General features: G+C 41.7%; 1 protein-coding gene across 2 annotated transcripts in view; it reads left to right on the top strand.

The window, feature by feature from the left end:
- Window positions 1-5,161: 5,161 nt before the first annotated feature.
- The window catches only part of ca8 (carbonic anhydrase VIII), a 16,283-nt gene continuing 3,336 nt past the window's right edge, over window positions 5,162-18,108 (top strand). For both annotated transcript variants that reach the window (XR_013933813.1, XM_080438981.1), the window contains exons 1-7: window positions 5,162-5,524; window positions 9,633-9,824; window positions 10,823-10,947; window positions 12,388-12,483; window positions 12,900-12,962; window positions 13,058-13,106; window positions 13,676-13,788. Coding sequence is in view for 1 of the 2 variants with exons in the window: in XM_080438981.1 (XP_080295107.1) it covers window positions 5,452-5,524; window positions 9,633-9,824; window positions 10,823-10,947; window positions 12,388-12,483; window positions 12,900-12,962; window positions 13,058-13,106; window positions 13,676-13,788 (711 nt within the window). In the remaining variant the exon portion in view is untranslated. The remainder of the gene's footprint in view (window positions 5,525-9,632; window positions 9,825-10,822; window positions 10,948-12,387; window positions 12,484-12,899; window positions 12,963-13,057; window positions 13,107-13,675; window positions 13,789-18,108) is intronic.

The following is an 18,108-nucleotide window of genomic DNA, read 5'->3' as shown; positions in this document are numbered from 1 at the left end:
CACACACACACACACACACACACACACACACACACACACACACACACACACACACACACACACACACACACACACACACACACACACACATTGCCAAAAAGTTTAATAATGTGCCATTGCAGTTATTTATTATTAGATTAGTACTAATTGCGATTCTTACAAACAACATGAGTTAATCTAAATCTTTTATACATACAAGTTTAGGTGGAACTCTTACTTCCATTTTAGCAATAAGTCGCCTTGCCCAAAAGGGTTGTAAAACCTGTTATATTTTAGCATTCCGGGTTATGTGAAGGTCTTGTGGAGCTAGATTCTATAGGTATTTTTAGGACCTCAGAAAATACATTGACAGTTGATTGCCAAAAACATTTTGGGTACAGCCAAAACATCTGTGACTGTACCTGATGTTTTCTTACAGCGATCACACATCAATATCTGGTAAAGAGTCCTGGTGGTTGAGATGGAAAAAAGGTGGACCATGAATATGTAGCTGCAAGAATTTGTAGCAGTGAGAATGAACATATTGAACATTTCTAAATTACTCATTATAGGGGTTCGGTTTGAGAAATGATTAATAATATAATTGCTTTTTAAATAACGTGTATTATTATGTGTGCTTACTTTAAAGTGGTATATTAACTAAGGGGTGAGGCAAATACAAAAGCATATCGTCCCACATACAGGAATACCTCATGAGACCTTCTTCTAATGGCAGTCTCATCACCTATTGTGGCCGCCAGTGGCTCAGTCGCGTTGGCGAACAAAAGTAGTGACAACCGACAACCTGGGCTAGTTTAATATATAACATAGTGGGAAAAAATAGCTGGATGGACTATTTTTTACAAACAGCTGCCAAAGGAGATGAGTAAAGAACTTTTAGCCAACATACAGGGTTGCTATAAAAATTATAATGAAGATTTTTACTTTCTCAATATGACTGGGAATGTTATAAATGTTAGCTGTTGTAAGTTCATCAGGCTTTGCCTTTACATGTCATTTCCCTTTATACATTATAACAAAAAATCCATCATTTCTTTCTTGTTTACTCAGATGATCAAGAGCTCAGTAAAAGTCACATTATTGTGTAAAATGTTTACAAATGATCTTAGCCTGTGTTCATTAAATATGGCAGCACCAGCATAAACCACTTCACAGTGGCTTCAACATCTTCACTCCAGATTTATTTTTCTCTTCCTGTTTAAAAAGCCTGTTTAATCAGTTCAAATATTAGATCCAGATCCAGTTATATGGGAATAACCTGTTCAGGCTACCCAGGGCTGGGAATGTGACTGGCCAAGTAGTCTCACATAGCCAGATGATCAGAGATCCCTGCCTACTGATAGGCCTACATCTGGGAAATGTAAATTTAAATGTATGGGCTTGAACAGACAGCGGAGAAAACCAGTGCTAATAAACCTACACGCCCACTGATTTGAAAACCAATCCTGATACCGTCCCAGGTAAAGGAAAGCCCAAAGCTTTGCATTGGTTCTACAATGCTGTTATTTATTTTTTTCAGATTGTTTTTCCTCCACCATTCACTGAATTTTGATGTCACCAGACAAGCTGACATCTCGAGTGTTTGGCTGCCTACAAGGTATTTTGGCCTGGCCTTTGGTGTTGTAAATTCTTTGAGGGCACAAGAGCCAAATGCTAGACAGGAAGGCCATTAAGTAAAACACTGATAACTATTTTGTCTGTAATAATGTATTGGTATTTACAAATTACAAATATTTGTAGAAACTCCTGAGTCAAAAGTTCATATATGATGCTCAGCCCTGGACTAACTGGATTTATTTGAAGATGGGGATGTGGAGGGGGGAGTTAAGAATTCAGGATCTCAACAAAAGAAAAAAACACTGTATTGACAGGAAAGAGGATAAAACAGTATACAATCAACTGGGGCAGTGTGGTGGGGGCACTGTGGCCACTGTGGCCACACTTTTCTCAGCGGCAGAACAGGCCAAACTGAGGTGGAACGGCGGCCACAGCCTTCATGGCCCCTGCTACTAGTCAATGAACCTGTGGTGCAGATCAGGATACAGGATACACTAGTGAGGATTTCAACAGGGATATGGAGGTCAGGCGATATGGTGTTGAATGTCTTTTGTGGGATGAAAAGCATTAATAGAAACATTTATAATACTTTGATAATTACTGTGGGGGGGGGGGGGGCTGTCTTTCCCTAAGAGGAATGACCGTGGGTAGCTAGTTACTGGGACGTAAATCGGGGCTCGATCAACCCTGGCTGGGTCACCTGGGCGAGGGTGTATGTTACTACACCCATCGAACCCAGGCTACAACACTGATGATACGTCCCAGGTGCATCCACGTGATGTTTTTTATTTATCATTTCCTTTTGTCTTTTTGCAGTTTTATCAACATGAGTATGAGTATTAAACTCATCATCATTAAACACAGTACCGAAAGCATGTGTTTTCAATCTTTGTTTTATCACAACATAATAAATAAAAATATTATAGACAACTGACAAAGCACAACGTTAACCTTACTGTTTATGTACATTGTTATCACTATGACATTATCTCTTGCCTTCTTGTTAAGAATCCAAATAAACAGCAGAAATAATGATCGTCTGCAATCTTGTAATGACTAATAATTTCCATGAGAGGGCAGAAAAGTGACATTTCAAAGTTGAAACAAAATCCAGTCAACTTTAGTGCAGTGAGATAAAGAGGGCAGTGGTGGCAGGCACACTGTGCAAACACAAATAAAGTCATTTTACTCTATAAGACTTAACACAGAGTGAAGCCATATCACCTGAAAAGGATTACGAGACTATGGCTTTTCCAAATCTATAAGTGTGACATTCAAACTAGATGACACTTAATGAGTAAAACCATTGATGCATTGTAGAACTGATTATCTGATTAATCTGCGATTAATTTAGTCCATATCAAATTATGGAAAATACGGTACGGTAATAAAGAAAAAAATGATTGTAATGCTATTACACATTTTGGAAAAATGCACAAATTATAAATTTGTACATGATGCATCACTTAACTGATTATTCGAATAGACTAATAGCCTAATAGCCGCAATTTCCTGTCGATGGATTATTCGATTGTTTCACCAATGTGATTAGTGAAATCCAATTGCAGGCAATTGCCCTGTTGTCTGTATAGAATGCTTAGAAACCTCCGAATGACAGAGTAAAGAGTAATGGGATCCACACTTTGATTTATGGGGGTTCACCAGATGCCACCCCTTTGTTTTTACTCCCCTTTTGTCCCACAAACTAAGTTAGCATATAAAGGAAATGGCAGGCCCAGGTTTCTAAAACTATAGATCAGCAGGCAGGGCTGTGTGAGCAAGGCCTGTGTGAGCAAGGCCTGTTTCTGTTGGGTCCCCATGTGACCAGAGTATGTAATAATGAGCCTGGATCCCATGGTGGTGAGAGACTATAATTATTCAATTTAGGTCCCAGCCTGAAAACGTGTAACGTTGCCTGGATTTAGACAATGGAGGGCAAGGTCGTATTCCTGATAAAGAATGTAGGGCAATTAATATCAGGATCAGGCCCGTAGGATATGACATTATTTAAGAAGGAGGGAAGAAAAGAAAGAAAGAAAGAAAACATTTTTAGGGCTCTTTTCACATCCTGAAGTCATCATGGATAATGCTCTTAACTTATTCTCATATTATGATGGTGTCACACGCCAAAAATAGCAGACCTACAAGATCACAATGTGTCACATTTGCAGTGCGTTGTGATCTTGCAGATCAGCTATTTTCTGTGCGTGACACCGTTCTATTAGGACGTATAACGGGCTTAAGAGAACCTCCTCTCCCCTTCCACTCCTGGACAACCCCCCGCCTTCCCTGTCGTTTTCAGGCTGTTTTCTCAACATCTGCTATTTCCTTCACCATAGGGTGGATCTGTGGCTTCATGTCCAAGAGAAATATCACCACGACCTTCCTGCCAGCATTCCTGTGTACACACACACACACACGCACACGCACACGCACACGCACACGCACACGCACACGCGCACACGCACACACACACACACACACACACACACACACACACACACACACACACACACACACACACACACACACACACACACACACAGTGACCAATGTATTATTAAAGGCAGAATACGAAGGACTGTCCTGGCACCCTGCTCTGGAGCTTAGCGAGTTCAGTTAATTTAGTCTGTTGAGGTTTGGGCCCGGACATCAACCTCAGCACTCAGCAGTGCCAAGTCCTCCCCCGTGGTGTGAGTACACTGTGAGATCCAGAGTGTAAACGTTGGTCAAACGTAACACTCCAGGCTTTATTATGTTCAATTTAGATGTGTGGCCAATGGGGACTTTAAAGCGTAACCTGGATACATAAGAAAACAGAGTATACAAACAGAGATTCAGTAGAGGGTGACAGGAAAAGTTCACTACTTAAACCCCAGCATCATTATTCTGGGGAAATAAATTCTCAGAAAATAGCAGATTGGCTATTTTCAGCTACGATATTTAGTGTAGAGTGAAAAGAGTCACTAGTATAGAACCTTGACTAGTATAGAGCCTTGAGGGACTCCTCAACAAAGTATAGGGTTTAAGTGGTTAAGTATAAGAGTTTGCATGGGGATGGGGATGGGCTGTAGGGTGTTAGGGTTAGCCGGTGCCCAGCCCATAGCACACCTGCAGCCTCAGAGAGCTCTTTACAGGAGGGGGCCGGGGGGGGGGAGGGCAGAATATAAAGAGATCTCCAGTGTGTGTCCTGTATACTGCCTGTAGAGAGAGAGAGAGAGAGAGAGAGAGAGAGAGAGAGAGAGAGAGAGAGAGAGAGAGAGAGAGAGAGAGAGAGAGAGAGAGAGAGAGAGACAGATCACCACTCACTACTAGAACAAAGTAACCATCAGTCTTTCTTCAGCTGTCAGTGGCATTACACCTTTACACCTGCCTGACTGTCAGACAGAAGCAGTGACGGGTGGTGAAAGGAGGACAAGACAAAGTGCCAAGACAAAAGAAAGCAGCAACAAAGAAAAAGAGAGAGAGAAAGAAAGAGGGGTGGGGGAGAAGAGAGAGAGAGAGAGAGAGAGAGAGAGAGAGAGAGAGAGAGAGAGAGAGAGAGAGAGAGAGAGAGAGAGAGAGAGAGAGAGCAGTGGAGGAAAACCAAGCTGCAGGGAGGAATAGCAGAATAACAAAAGCCTGAGAATCCACAGAGACAACAGAGGAGGGAAGACAGTAAAGGGGAGAGAGAAGAGAGAGAGGGACTGTTGCTGATCATCAGGAAAGCTGCTCACTGCCATAAGACACTGTTGAGGAGACCATACGAGAGACGACATCATTTGGGTGAAGAGAATTGCTTTAGACTGGTGACTGTTCAGTTGAACACAAAACTAAACTAACCAGCAGTAACTTTGTGTACAGTGAGGAAGAGACTACTTTGAGCTAAGTGACAGCCTTTGAGTGTTCAGCACCATGGCCGACAATGTGAATGAGGAATCTGATTATTACCCTGGCAAGGATGAAGTGGACTGGGGATACGAGGAAGGTAAGACCCTGACCATCAACTCTAACAGATGCAATGCTAGAAAAACAAAAGTGCTGGATTTATTCACAGAAAAGCAGAGGTTTGTTTTTGCCTATTGCAAGTCCAGAATTCTACATTGTTTGACATTGCTGAAAATGAGAGGTGATTAATTACTGTTGCTTGAAAACAAAATGTATATAGTGCAAGCCAACAATAGCAGAATTAACCATTTGAATGTTTACATTGATTAGGGGAATGGGGATAATTTCAATTCAACCAGTTCCAAAGAATATGGTTGCATAGAACTCACGACATTTGCAGATGCACATTTTCAGATGATACAAATGTTTCTTATCAAGCAGCACCTTTGCCAAGAGTACGCTGAGAAATTGTGCATTTACTGCAGGGTTTGCACCATGATTGTGAAGTCATTCCCAATTAGGCAGCTTACACACCTAGGCTAGAGGATTAGGGGTCATCTTGTACAGTAGAAGGATAACTGTATAGGCGGTTATCAAACTTTTACCTTGGGGAATAAAAAGTTTCAAGTATTTGTTTCTTCTTCTTGTGACCCAAAACTGGTTTGGCAGGCTATTGTTTACAAGACTGTTAACCTACTAACCTACCCTCTATGAAACTTTGTCAACATAACAGTCTAGCTTTGGCCGATACATGATTCAGAATAATCAAAAGTTGGAAATAACGTTTATGATAAGTTGCTATATAGCTATGTCTTAATTATATAAATTACAGCCATCATTAGCTCACTTTCTACTTCTTACTTTGTCTTTACTGAGCAACCATGGAATTAACTGTAACAATGAACTGTAACAATACTACTGTAAGTATACTCTTTAAGATAATGGCCCATTCATGATTGGCTTAAGAAATGCCATCGCAGAACTGCAGAAACCCTGTATCTTCAACAAGACAATAATTCCTTAATATCTTTTTTACATAACGTGGAATCATACCAGCTGTCATTTACAGTTGTGAAAAACAAACTCAGAGATTGTGGGTTTCTGCAGGAGGCTGGAGATATTGATGGTTTATAAGGACTTTATTGAGGCAAGCGAGCAGTTTATGGGAAGAAATTGTTTAAAGATGCCTCTGAAATACCTTATAAACATTATTCATTCAGAAAACCATAACTGCTTACAATATGGTGTTGCCTGCCTGACCTCTATCATACTAATACCATGAATCATAATATGCATATTAATATTGATAATACAATGTCTTGTCATGGTCCAGTATTTTTTGATTCTCTTCTCACACAGTAATGCAATAAGGATATACAAGTACTACAAATTAATTATCATTTCCTTCTGCTTTCTAACTGCATGTTTTGGGTCTGAACATCACCACAGTTACTCAAAGTGCCTCTTAAAGGAGTAAAGCTGCTCGCATCCTAACTGAATTTCTGAAATATTTGCTGTGGTATGAAACATTCAATGTACTCTTTCCCCCTGTATTTGCTATTTCACTGCTTTGAAATAAATGCATGGCCAACCTCTCCTTTGTTCAAAGACTGCATTGCTAACTTCTTTGTTTTTGTAATCCAATTACAGCAAGTTTTTGAGCATTAGTAAAACTGTATCGATGAAAATGGGAAATTAACTTTATTAGTAATTCAGCATATACGGTAGGCTATATAGGGCAGTTTCCTATTTAGCTTCGTAAGGAGACATACTTCTATACAAGGATGTTATGTGATAAACACTATGTATAAATCATGGAAAGTTTTGCTTTGCAAACTACTTTTTTCTTTTTGTGGAACTATAGTATAACAGGAATTAGTAAACAGCTTGCTCTCAGCATGCCACTGAGAAAGACGGCCAAAGAAATAACAGAACAACACACAAACTGAACTGCCAACTTTTGAGTCAGCTAACCTGCCAAGTCTGTCAGTCAGTCAGTCAGTCAGTCAGTCAGTCAGTCAGTCAGTCAGTCAGGTATCCCTTGAAGTTCATGAAGTCACAGAGTAAGAGCTCTAACAGTAAAGGATTGTTCTGTCAACCGCAGTTAGTAACTTAGTATTCTACTGGGAAGTAGTAGAATGTGGACTAAAGCTCCTTTTACAGCTCTTTGACTTTAGTCAAATGCACGTACGCACACACGCACACGCACACGTGCGCACGCACACGCGCACACGCGCGCACGCACGCACGCACACACACACACACACACACACACACACACACACACACACACACACACACACACACGTTAGCACATTTAAACAACACACATACATGCACACACACATGAACTGCTTCACGCAGAGGAACCCTGCCAGCAGGAGTTAGTAGTCAAGGACTGTTGTTGCTGAGGAGGGGGAGAATGTGAGGGTCTTTCTGTGAATGAATGAAGGTGTCTATCCAGTGTAGTTTTTGTTAAGGAAATAGTTAATAATAGCACCTTGGTTCTATAAACACGACATTTACCAAAGATTTTTAGCTTCCAAATTGTATGACTCTCATTTCTACAAGAGACACACTGTTCCAAGTTCTGCTATTAATGGTTGAGGTTAGCAGATAGCTGAAGTGAATCTAGGGCATCTTTAACCACCAGCATCCATATTCTGGACGGAACATTAAATCTCTTCGCCAAAACTAGCCGATCTACAAGCTCACATTGTGAGCTTGTAGATCGGCTATTTTTGGCAAAGAGATTTGGTGCAGTTGTAACTCAAGTGGTTAAAATCGATGAGCCAGAATATATTGTTTCACGTTATATAATTCAGACTGGGAACATCCTGGTGGCTCAGACTCAGAGTGCGATGGTCTCTGCCACAATATGTGTTTGCAACATCATGGGTTTGAATCTAGCCTCTGTCTTTACCTCAAAAACAGTGCTATGGATTTATTACACATGTTCTGATATGGATTTAGTATGTATGATCTGATGAATTTGAAAAGCAGATGAATTCATGAAAAATGCAAAAAAAAAAAAGAGGAAGAAAGTGTTTAGCAAAATGAGTCAAGAACACTGCCAGTGTAAGATGAAGTCATGGAACTGAATGTGTCCTTGCTGAACTGAGAGGAACGGAAAATGCAACTGGAGTATTTCAAACACTTAAACCCTATATAGTAGGCCCGTAACGATACAGTAACTGCATCGATGCATCGTTTTGAATTTTCAACAATCTACTATATCGATATGCAAACAGCTAAATATCGTATCGTTTGACTTTGAATCGTATCGAATCGTTTTGCAATGCAAATAATCGTATCGAATCGTTCTGCAATGCAAATAATCAATTATATCAATACTAAGTACTTTTAAGAAGAAGAAAAGAGAAAGAGGGGTTTATATCCAGTATCCAGGTATTTATTTTTCACACAGAATTTTTGGGTAAATAAATAGTTACTATATCGATTTTAAATCATTGAATCGAATCGTATCGTTCTAAATTAACCTGTCCTGTATCGTTCATGTATCGTATCGACTAAATCGCTGAATCGAAACGTATCGTATCGTTCTAAATTAACCTGTATCGTTCATGTATCGTATCGACAACCAAGTATCGTGATACGTATCGAATCGTTGTTAAAACGTATCGTTACACCCCTACTATATAGTATACCTTTACCATCTGGGCCATAATAGAGGGAAGGAGAGGCGATGTAGACGAGAGGGAAGAGAGAGAAGAGAGACAAGCAAACAGGAACAAGGACACAGCATTCAATCCACATGAGTGACAAGGAGCTCCGGGAGCTGTTAGAATATTTGAACTAGTTCACAGTGTGGCCTCCCAGATGCACTGTTCTTACACACACACACGCACGCACGCACGCGCACGCACGCACGCACGCGCGCGCACGCACGCACGCGCGCGCACACACACACACACACACACACACACACACACACACACACACACACACACACACACACACACACACACACACACACACACACAGACACACACACACACACACACACACACACACACACACACAACACACACACACACACACACACACACACGCTCCAATACGGAATACTGACAGGGAAGGAGGGAGGAGTAGGAAAATATGAAGGACAAGATGACAAGATTTACACTCTGTAAATATGTAAAATGCTAAATCATCAAATATGTCAACTGCTGTGTTTTCACACCCAGGCGTAGAGTGGGGACTACATTTCCCAGCAGCCAACGGTGAGTACCAGTCTCCGATCAACTTGAACTCCAGAGAGGCTCAGTACGACGCGTCGCTCCTGGACAGAGTCCTCTCACCGAACTACGTGGTGTGTCGCGACTGTGAGGTCATCAACGATGGACACACCGTACGCATCATGCTCAAGTCCAAATCAGGTGACTTTTGGAATTCTGTGATTCTGTAAGAAAGATAAACAGTAATGAAAACCATTGTGTCCAAGCACAGTGGTCTGGATCATATTATGGTCAGGATAAATGATTCAAATGCATTCCAATAACGACTATACTTTTTATGGGAACCAACTGTTCCATAGCCATGTGGCCCATATAGGGCAGGAGCCTATCTCCTGTTTGTGAGGCGGCTTGATGTGCAAGTACACCCGCTGGACATGACGTTAACATGTCACAGGGACTTACCCCCAATCCAAGCCTTACTGAGTGCCAAGCCGGGAGGCATTGGGCATTGTAGTCGTAGTGGTATGATGTGATGATGTCTACAATGCATCATAATGATACGTATAATGCATTACGATATGCTTATAACACTGTATAACAGTCAATGTGCAACCCCATCGTCACCGATTCCACTTGGGGTCCCGACTCATAGTTTGAGAACGTCTGTTATACTGTAGCATATTAGTAAGCATACCAATACGTTTCGTTAACCCCACTGTAAACTATAGCCTGGCATGGCCAGACTGATAATAATAATAATAATAATATGGCCAGACTGATCACACGTGTGAGTGATCCCACGTGATCAGTCTGGCCATGCCAGGCTAACTGTAAACAGGCATGTAATTGATTTTTGCTCCATAGTTACCTATTACTCTATACACAGTAAAATCCTCAGTGTTCATTGATCCATTTGTAGCTCTGAGGCAGTGCAAAGGTCAGAGTACTGTACTATCGCGTTAATAATAAAGTATTCAAATCAATCAATCGAAAAGAGTTAAATTAACGTTGAGGATTTTACTGTGCTGTGTACTGTGTAGTGTGTTTTAATAACAGCTGAATGAATGTTTATCCTGGTGCAATGAAGCGCAGATTAATCTATATGACTGTCTTTTTTATCTCTCTCTCTCCCTCTGCTTGAATTCATCTGCCCATTATGACTCTCTGTGCCTGTTTACCCATAATGCCATGGTGGCCAGTGGTTACCGGTGGCCCACTGCCTAGTGACCACGAGTACGAGCTGCATGAGGTGCGTTTCCACTGGGGCAAGGAGCACCAGAGAGGGTCAGAACATACCGTCAACTTCAAGGCCTTTCCTATGGAGGTACACTATACACACATCGTCACTGTCTGTCTGCTGGAAAACTTGGAAACCTCTTATCTCCATATTTTAACTTTCTAGGTTTTTTCCCCGTAAATTAATGCCCGACGTCGTCATACTACAGTGTCACACAGCGGTTGCAAACATAACGTGCATTGCATCACGTTTTTCAGCTTGTAGATCTGCTATTTTTTTATTTGAATCCTGAACAGTAACAGTTTTGGACGTATGAGGTCTCCACATGACAGCAACAATATCCAAAACTGTTACTTTAAAGGTTGATTGATTGTTTGATTGATTGAACCACAAATAGGCCTACACCAGCACATCTTACTGCTCTCTCTCTCTCACTCTCACACGCACGCACGCACGCATGCACGCACAAGGCTGTGACCATGACCATGGATGGGTGGTTGGGAGGTCAACCCTACAGTATTTCCCCCACAAAACAAAATAAACAGTGTGTAACTTGATATTTCTGACTTAAGTGATTTTCCTCCAAGCAAAACTGTAGCTCTGCCCTGTAGCAACATTAGCTAGCTATAGAGCTAGCTATAGTCAGTGAGAAACTGTTACACTGTGAGTCATTCTGTGTACATAATATAATAGAGCATAGAATTCCTGCAGTTTGGTGATGTAGCCTACCACTGTTCCCACTTCTCCAAATAATTTAATAAATGGGCGCCTGCGGGCTGAAAAAGTAATAATTTTAAAATTCAGACAGAGCTAACATTCAAAACATGCATCGGGCGGGTCATCACATTTAAAAAAGATAATTGTGCCCATAAATAACCAACAAAAGTGTGTTAAAAAACAGTAGGACACAAAATGCAAGATATCAATCATAAAGGGTGAAAAAAGGCCAGTGGGAAAATGTGTGTCTTCAGTTTGTTTTGAAGGACCTGCCAGGTAAAGGAGCAGAGTGGACTTCTATAGGGCCCTATCTTGCGCACCGCCTTAGCCCTTATCCCTAAACTTCTTTGCTATTTTTTACTATTTTCAAAAAACATTTTAAAATAGTTCAAATAGCCAATCTACAAGCTAGTCTCATAAGACTATATTATCCATTATATTCAGTCGTGCTCTCTCTTAAGCCTTCAGTCACCACCAGCTGATGATTCCTCTACTTAAAACTGTCAAAGAGGCTTACTGACTAAAGTACACTTCCACACCTGTTGTAAACATTGACCTGTCAAATACAGCTTCTGTTTCACCATTTTGCCTCCTCCATCTATCTATATATTTAGCCTCTTAAAGCTTAATTTGTGCTCTGCCTGATGACGGTGTCGCACGCACACGCCAAAAGTAGTAGACCTACAAGCCCACGACACATTGCATGCGCGACACGCTGTGGGCTTGTAGATGGGCTGTTTTTGTCACGCGACAGAAGTATGAATCTGGCTTTTACTATCCCTCTCCTTCTCCCTCTCTCTCTCTCTCCAGCTACATCTGATCCACTGGAACAGCACGCTGTTCAACTGCTTAGAGGATGCACTAGGAAAGAAGAATGGGGTTCTCGCCATAGCTCTCTTTGTACAGGTAATAATTCAAATCAATTCAACTAAGGATTATTGAGCATTCTCTCGTTGGTCAGCCTGGGACCAACGAGAGAATCCCTACTTAAGGATGGGAACATCGGAAAGGCAAAGTTTTCCCCAGTCTCTTTAAATAGCAGAAGACCCATGACTTTTAGATAGTTTCAGCCATACCCTGCTACACTTCCTCTCGCAGACCTCTCTGTTCCTTTGACCTCTCAGGGAGGATGTGAAGATAATAAGACCTGCCTGTTGCGCACGCGCTCACACGCACACACGCACACAGTATGCACAATGCTTTTGTCTTAAAAAACGTGGCTCAACCTGTGTGTGTTCCCTGCATGCATTCGTGCGTATAAGCAAGTGAGCCACACATGCACACACACAAATTGTCTTTGTGACCTGTCCTGTGTTTATCAGATAGGTAAGGAACACTTGGGTCTGAAGGCCATAACTGAAGTTCTACAGGATTTGCAGTACAAGGTGAGATGACAAACATGCTCGTAGAAGAATGACAAGAACAGAGAAAAAAGCACAAGGTTGATGATTTTTTATGTGTCATTGTGTTTTTTTCTCAGGGAAAGACCAAGATAACACCCTGCTTTAACCCCAACACTCTCTTACCTGGTGAGAATAACCTTCAACAACAGATTGAAATGTCTCAACAAATCACTTGTTGATTTGGCATTAACCACTTAAGGCCTATTTTATACTTTAGTCATATGACAGTGTTACATGTTTGAGACAAATCTAGGGGGAACCAGGTCAGAGGACCTCTGACCTTGGCGTTACGCCCATGGGCATCTCTCACTCTAGAGAAGTAGTTGGACAGGGCTTTTACATGGGCTCTGTTTCCTCTGAGTATCTTAAAGACCAGGCCCATTTCAAGTTGCTGTACTCTGTCTTCCACCATGAGCCATCCTAGCCTAGAAAAGTTAGCTGTAGCAAAGTTAGCTGCATGGGGTTAAGTGAGTCCTTATCAGTTTGTTTTGAGAGGTCTGAAAGTTTTGTTTTTAGTGACATGGGGGTTTTAATGAACCATGAGGTGCATGCATTGTCAAACTGACACTGGATGAGGGCTCCCGGCTGGCGTCCTCATTGTCCTCTTGTTGACAAACGAGTTATGATGTACTCCGGAGTCCTGTATATATTGTTATAACATGATATTTCATGGTAATGTTTGCTCCACCCACCAGACCCCCTGCTCAGAGACTACTGGGTGTATGAAGGTTCTCTCACCACACCTCCTTGTAGTGAGCGTGTGACCTGGATACTGTACCGCTACCCTCTCACCATCTCACAGATGCAGGTAATGAAAGCTTACTGTATAAGTCAGTGGCATGGTACCCAAACAGATTACTTCTCAATGACGTTACATTATGTTATATTATCTATGTTCGTTTGTTTGTTTAGCCCCAAAAACGTCAGCTGTTCCAAAATCGGGCCAAACAAAGGTGCTTATTGGTCAAAAACCCGGATGTGTGTCTCAAAGAATACACACGGCAAGTTTGAATAAAGTCGAACGCTGAGACAGTACTTGAGTTATGTGAGAGACAGACAAACAGACAGACAGACAGACAGACAGACAGACAGACAGACAGACAGACAGACAGACAGACAGACAGACAGACAGACAGACAGACAGACAGACGCACGCACGCACGCACGCACGCACGCACGCACGCACGCACGCACGCACGCACGCACGCACGCACGCACGCACGCACGCACGCACGCACGCACACATTCTTGTGACTTTAAAACCACGCAAGATCTAATAAATTGGCTGCTGGCATTCTCAGGACCTCAATTTCTGTACAGATATACTGTAGCCAGATTATCAGACTGAGGCAGTCCACTCAGTGGAGTGGGCGGGGTCTTTGGTCTATTTATTTATTTATTTATTTATTTAACAGGGACAATGCACATTAATCAACATGTCAGTTATTCACGTCCATGTAAATGAGCCAGAGTTAGCCAGAATTGGCTAATTTTCATCTGTAGTCCCTGAGCAGGCTGTTAAAAAAGTGGTATAATTATCGATACAAAAAGAGACATTGTCAACAATACAAACAAGCAGACGTAGTACAGACAAAACAATACAGTAAAATATGAGAAGACAGTGATTAATGGGTCCTAAATTTACTCATGATTACAAATTTGGTTAGCTTTAAGCCATCTTTTGAGGTTGAATTTGAAAGTTAGATAGTTGGTGGTCTCTCTTACTTCGGTAGGAAGACTGTTCCAGTGATGGGAGGCTCTAACAGAGAAGACTGTTTTACCAAACACACTCTGTCTGAATGGTACCTCACAGTCTCCTCTGGTAGTTGCCCTTGTTGTTCTGTCACCACTTTCTCTTCGCTCTATGAACTGTTTTAGTGGTGGAGGTGCAAGCCCATTTAAAACCTTAAAAATGAGACAAGCATCTGCAAAATGTTTAAAGCCATCAAAATTAAATAAATTATACTAGAGCCAGGATAGTACAGATAACCTTCTAACCAATCAATGAGTTAATGATCACTGGATGATTCACATCTAAAATAAGTCACTTTAGTTTAAAGGTTAAAAGACGAAGTGGAAATCACCTGACATTTATTTAAACCTTTTCATCTGAACCCCCCCTCTGGTCTGCTGGCCCTTTTCAAAGAGACCCGTCACCTCACCTGACAGACCCCGACCCTGACCGTCTATTTTGCTCATCGGGTTAATCCTCTCTGCATGGCGTCTGGCATTTTGTTTTATAATGCGATTTTGGGGTCATGGGTGGGATGGCTGACTTGGAAAAGGCACCATGCTAACTTCTGTCAATGTTATGATTGATCCTGTCACCTCCTCCCTCTCGCAAACCAGAAGATGTGACTTATATCTATACTTGGTTGACCGGTGTCCCTCAGGGCTCTCTATATAACTTTTCTGTTTTAGCTTTACATGAAAAGTATCTAAATCTAGAGCAGCTATTTTCAGCGAAGGCTTTCCCCACATGCTGTGGTTAACCACATAAATCATACCGCTCCTCTTCAGGCCTGAACATTCAGCAGAAAAAATCAATCAAGCGATCAAGCTCACGACGTGTTGCAACATTTTTGAGCTTGGATATCAGCTATTTTCAGCAAAGATATTGGAGTAGAGGGAAAAAAGGAGGGGGCCTTGTGTAGACCCCTGGGGGACTACAAAGTATATAGGGAAGGGTTCTTCAACGTTTTTCAGGCCAAGGAGCTGAGAGAGAGATGAAATATTGTATAAAACTGTGTTGCAGATTAAACTGTTTTTTTTAACTTGGTCTGCTCTTTTTTCCCTCAAACCTCACACCAAACCTCTTAAAATAGCCGATCTACAAGTCCACAACACCTCGCAGCGCGAGGTGTTGTGAGCTTGTAGATCTGCTATTTTTCGCTAATGTTCCCCTCAGAATAGGGATGCTAGCGTTCAGGTGGTTAATGTAAAAAAATCACACCCAGTGTGAAGTGGGCCGTGTGGTCATCACAGTGGTCATCACAGTGATGGAAACTCACTTAAAAAAAAGTGTTTTTTTTAAAGTGCATAGTCCTATTTATAGGTTATTAATGTCATCATGTGTCTCGCTAGCCAATCACAGTGCTGAATAGAGTCAGCCAATAGAGTCAGCCAATCACAGTACAGCGAAGGGTGTACTAATGAGGTGTCCCAACCCCACTTATAGGGGCGGCTACACCGCCCAAAAATAGCATTATAGTAGCTCCGAGGACCCCCTAGGGGTCCCGGAACTCCTGTTGAAGACCCCTGATATAGGGTTTAAGTGGTTAAACTGTGGTTGTATTCGTTCCATTTGACCATACAGTAGTTTTGTGCTGAATGACTGGAGGACACTATTGTGAACAGTAGCAGTCTTTTATGGCAACAGGTGTGGGGCCCTAAGATACATCAAACATCCGGCTAATATTGACGGCCGATGGCAAGTGTGTGTGTGCGCGCGTGCGTGCGTGTGTGTGTGTGTGTGTGTGTGTGTGAGAGAGCGTGTACTTGTGCATTTGTGTGTGCACACATCACTTTTATTGCTATACTTGTGAGGGCCAAATGTCCCTACAAAATATTGTAGAATTTGATAAATAGACGTTGTGAGGACAATTTTCTGGTCCTCACCTCACAAGATAAATTATAGTTTTATGGTTAAGGAAGAATAGAAGAGTTAAACTTATAATTCAGAAACATTTCAGGTTGGGGTTATAGGGTTAGAGATATGGCTGATTTAAGTTACTGTATGTACTGTATACAGTAACTTAAATGGCGTGCGTGCGTGCGTGCTTGCGTGCGTGTGTGTGCGCGTGTGTGTGCGTGCGTGTGCAATGCAACAGTTGTGAGGTCTACTATAAATCTTACATGTAATCTGAGTTATAAATCCTCAGCAGTGGTCAGTGGTTAAGTCAACATTTTGACAGCGCTGTGGAGGCTCCAACACTGCTTCCATGTTTGTTCGGAGTATTGAAACCATATACTGTGTAGCCTATTCCTGCGACCAATGCTGAATCTCTCCACAATGGCTGCATTGACTTATGATGAGAAAAGAAAATATTTGCGACCATTTGCAGCAGAGACGTGACTTGCAAATGTAAAATACATTTGTGTGATCTCTCTGCTAAGTCAGTTAACAGAAAATCTGATCTGCAAAGAGTCAGATCAGTGAAAAGCCTATTTTCACGCCTTTATTAATCGCCCTATGTTTGTTTGGGGCTAAAGCCATGTTTGTTATGGGCAGCACTAAATCCATGTTCTATGTTTACGGTGGCCAACAAGGTGTTTAGTATTACCATGGTTGAGATGGCTGGTGTTAAGGGGATAGTTATTTTTTCCTATTGATTAGTCACCACATGGAGACTTGAATTCATGGATAGTTTTTTGTTTTTGTCGCATTCCTAAGCCAATGATTGGATGTCCAGCGGACCGGTAGGCAGCGGTTCCGGTAAGAGATACAAAGGAGACTCTTTGTGTCTCCTACCGGAACCGCTGCCGGTGATAAAATTATTGGCTTAGGAATGCGACAAAACATTTTAAAATATCCATGAATTCAAGTCTCCATGGGGTGACTAATCAATAGAAAAAAAGTCATTTTGAACTATCCCTTTAAGTCAGCACATCCCTGATGCATCCCAAGCTTAGACTAGCTTGAATCAAGCTGGTTGTGAGCTGGTTGAGCTGCTGGTAGACCAGCTTGATCCTTCTAACACCATGAATGCTCGTGAAGAAATAACAAACAGCGATTTTACTATTTATATAACTTCTAGCTGCCATCCAAATAGTTTTTCTTACACACACACACACACACACACACACACACACACACACACACACACACACACACACACACACACACACACACACACACACACGCACGCACTCACGCGCACACACGCACACTTCTCACTCTCCTGGCTCACACCAACAGGGCTTTTAAAGTTTGAAGCCAAGTTGAATAACTTTCTCCCTGGGACTCAGGCTCATTAAAACATTTAATACTTGTGTTGTGTAGAAACTAGGTATGGGCTAGCAACCTATTTTGGATTTAAAGGTGTGTTTTTGATTGATTGTTTGAATACTACAGTATATATAGCAAATTGCAGTACAGTACCGCAATTACAATTACGCAAGCAATGCT

Source organism: Gymnoscopelus braueri (assembly GCF_963280865.1).
Source record: "Gymnoscopelus braueri genome assembly, chromosome: 10".
NCBI classification, from domain to species: Eukaryota; Metazoa; Chordata; class Actinopteri; order Myctophiformes; family Myctophidae; genus Gymnoscopelus; species Gymnoscopelus braueri.
This window is presented reverse-complemented; position numbering and strand designations above follow the sequence as displayed.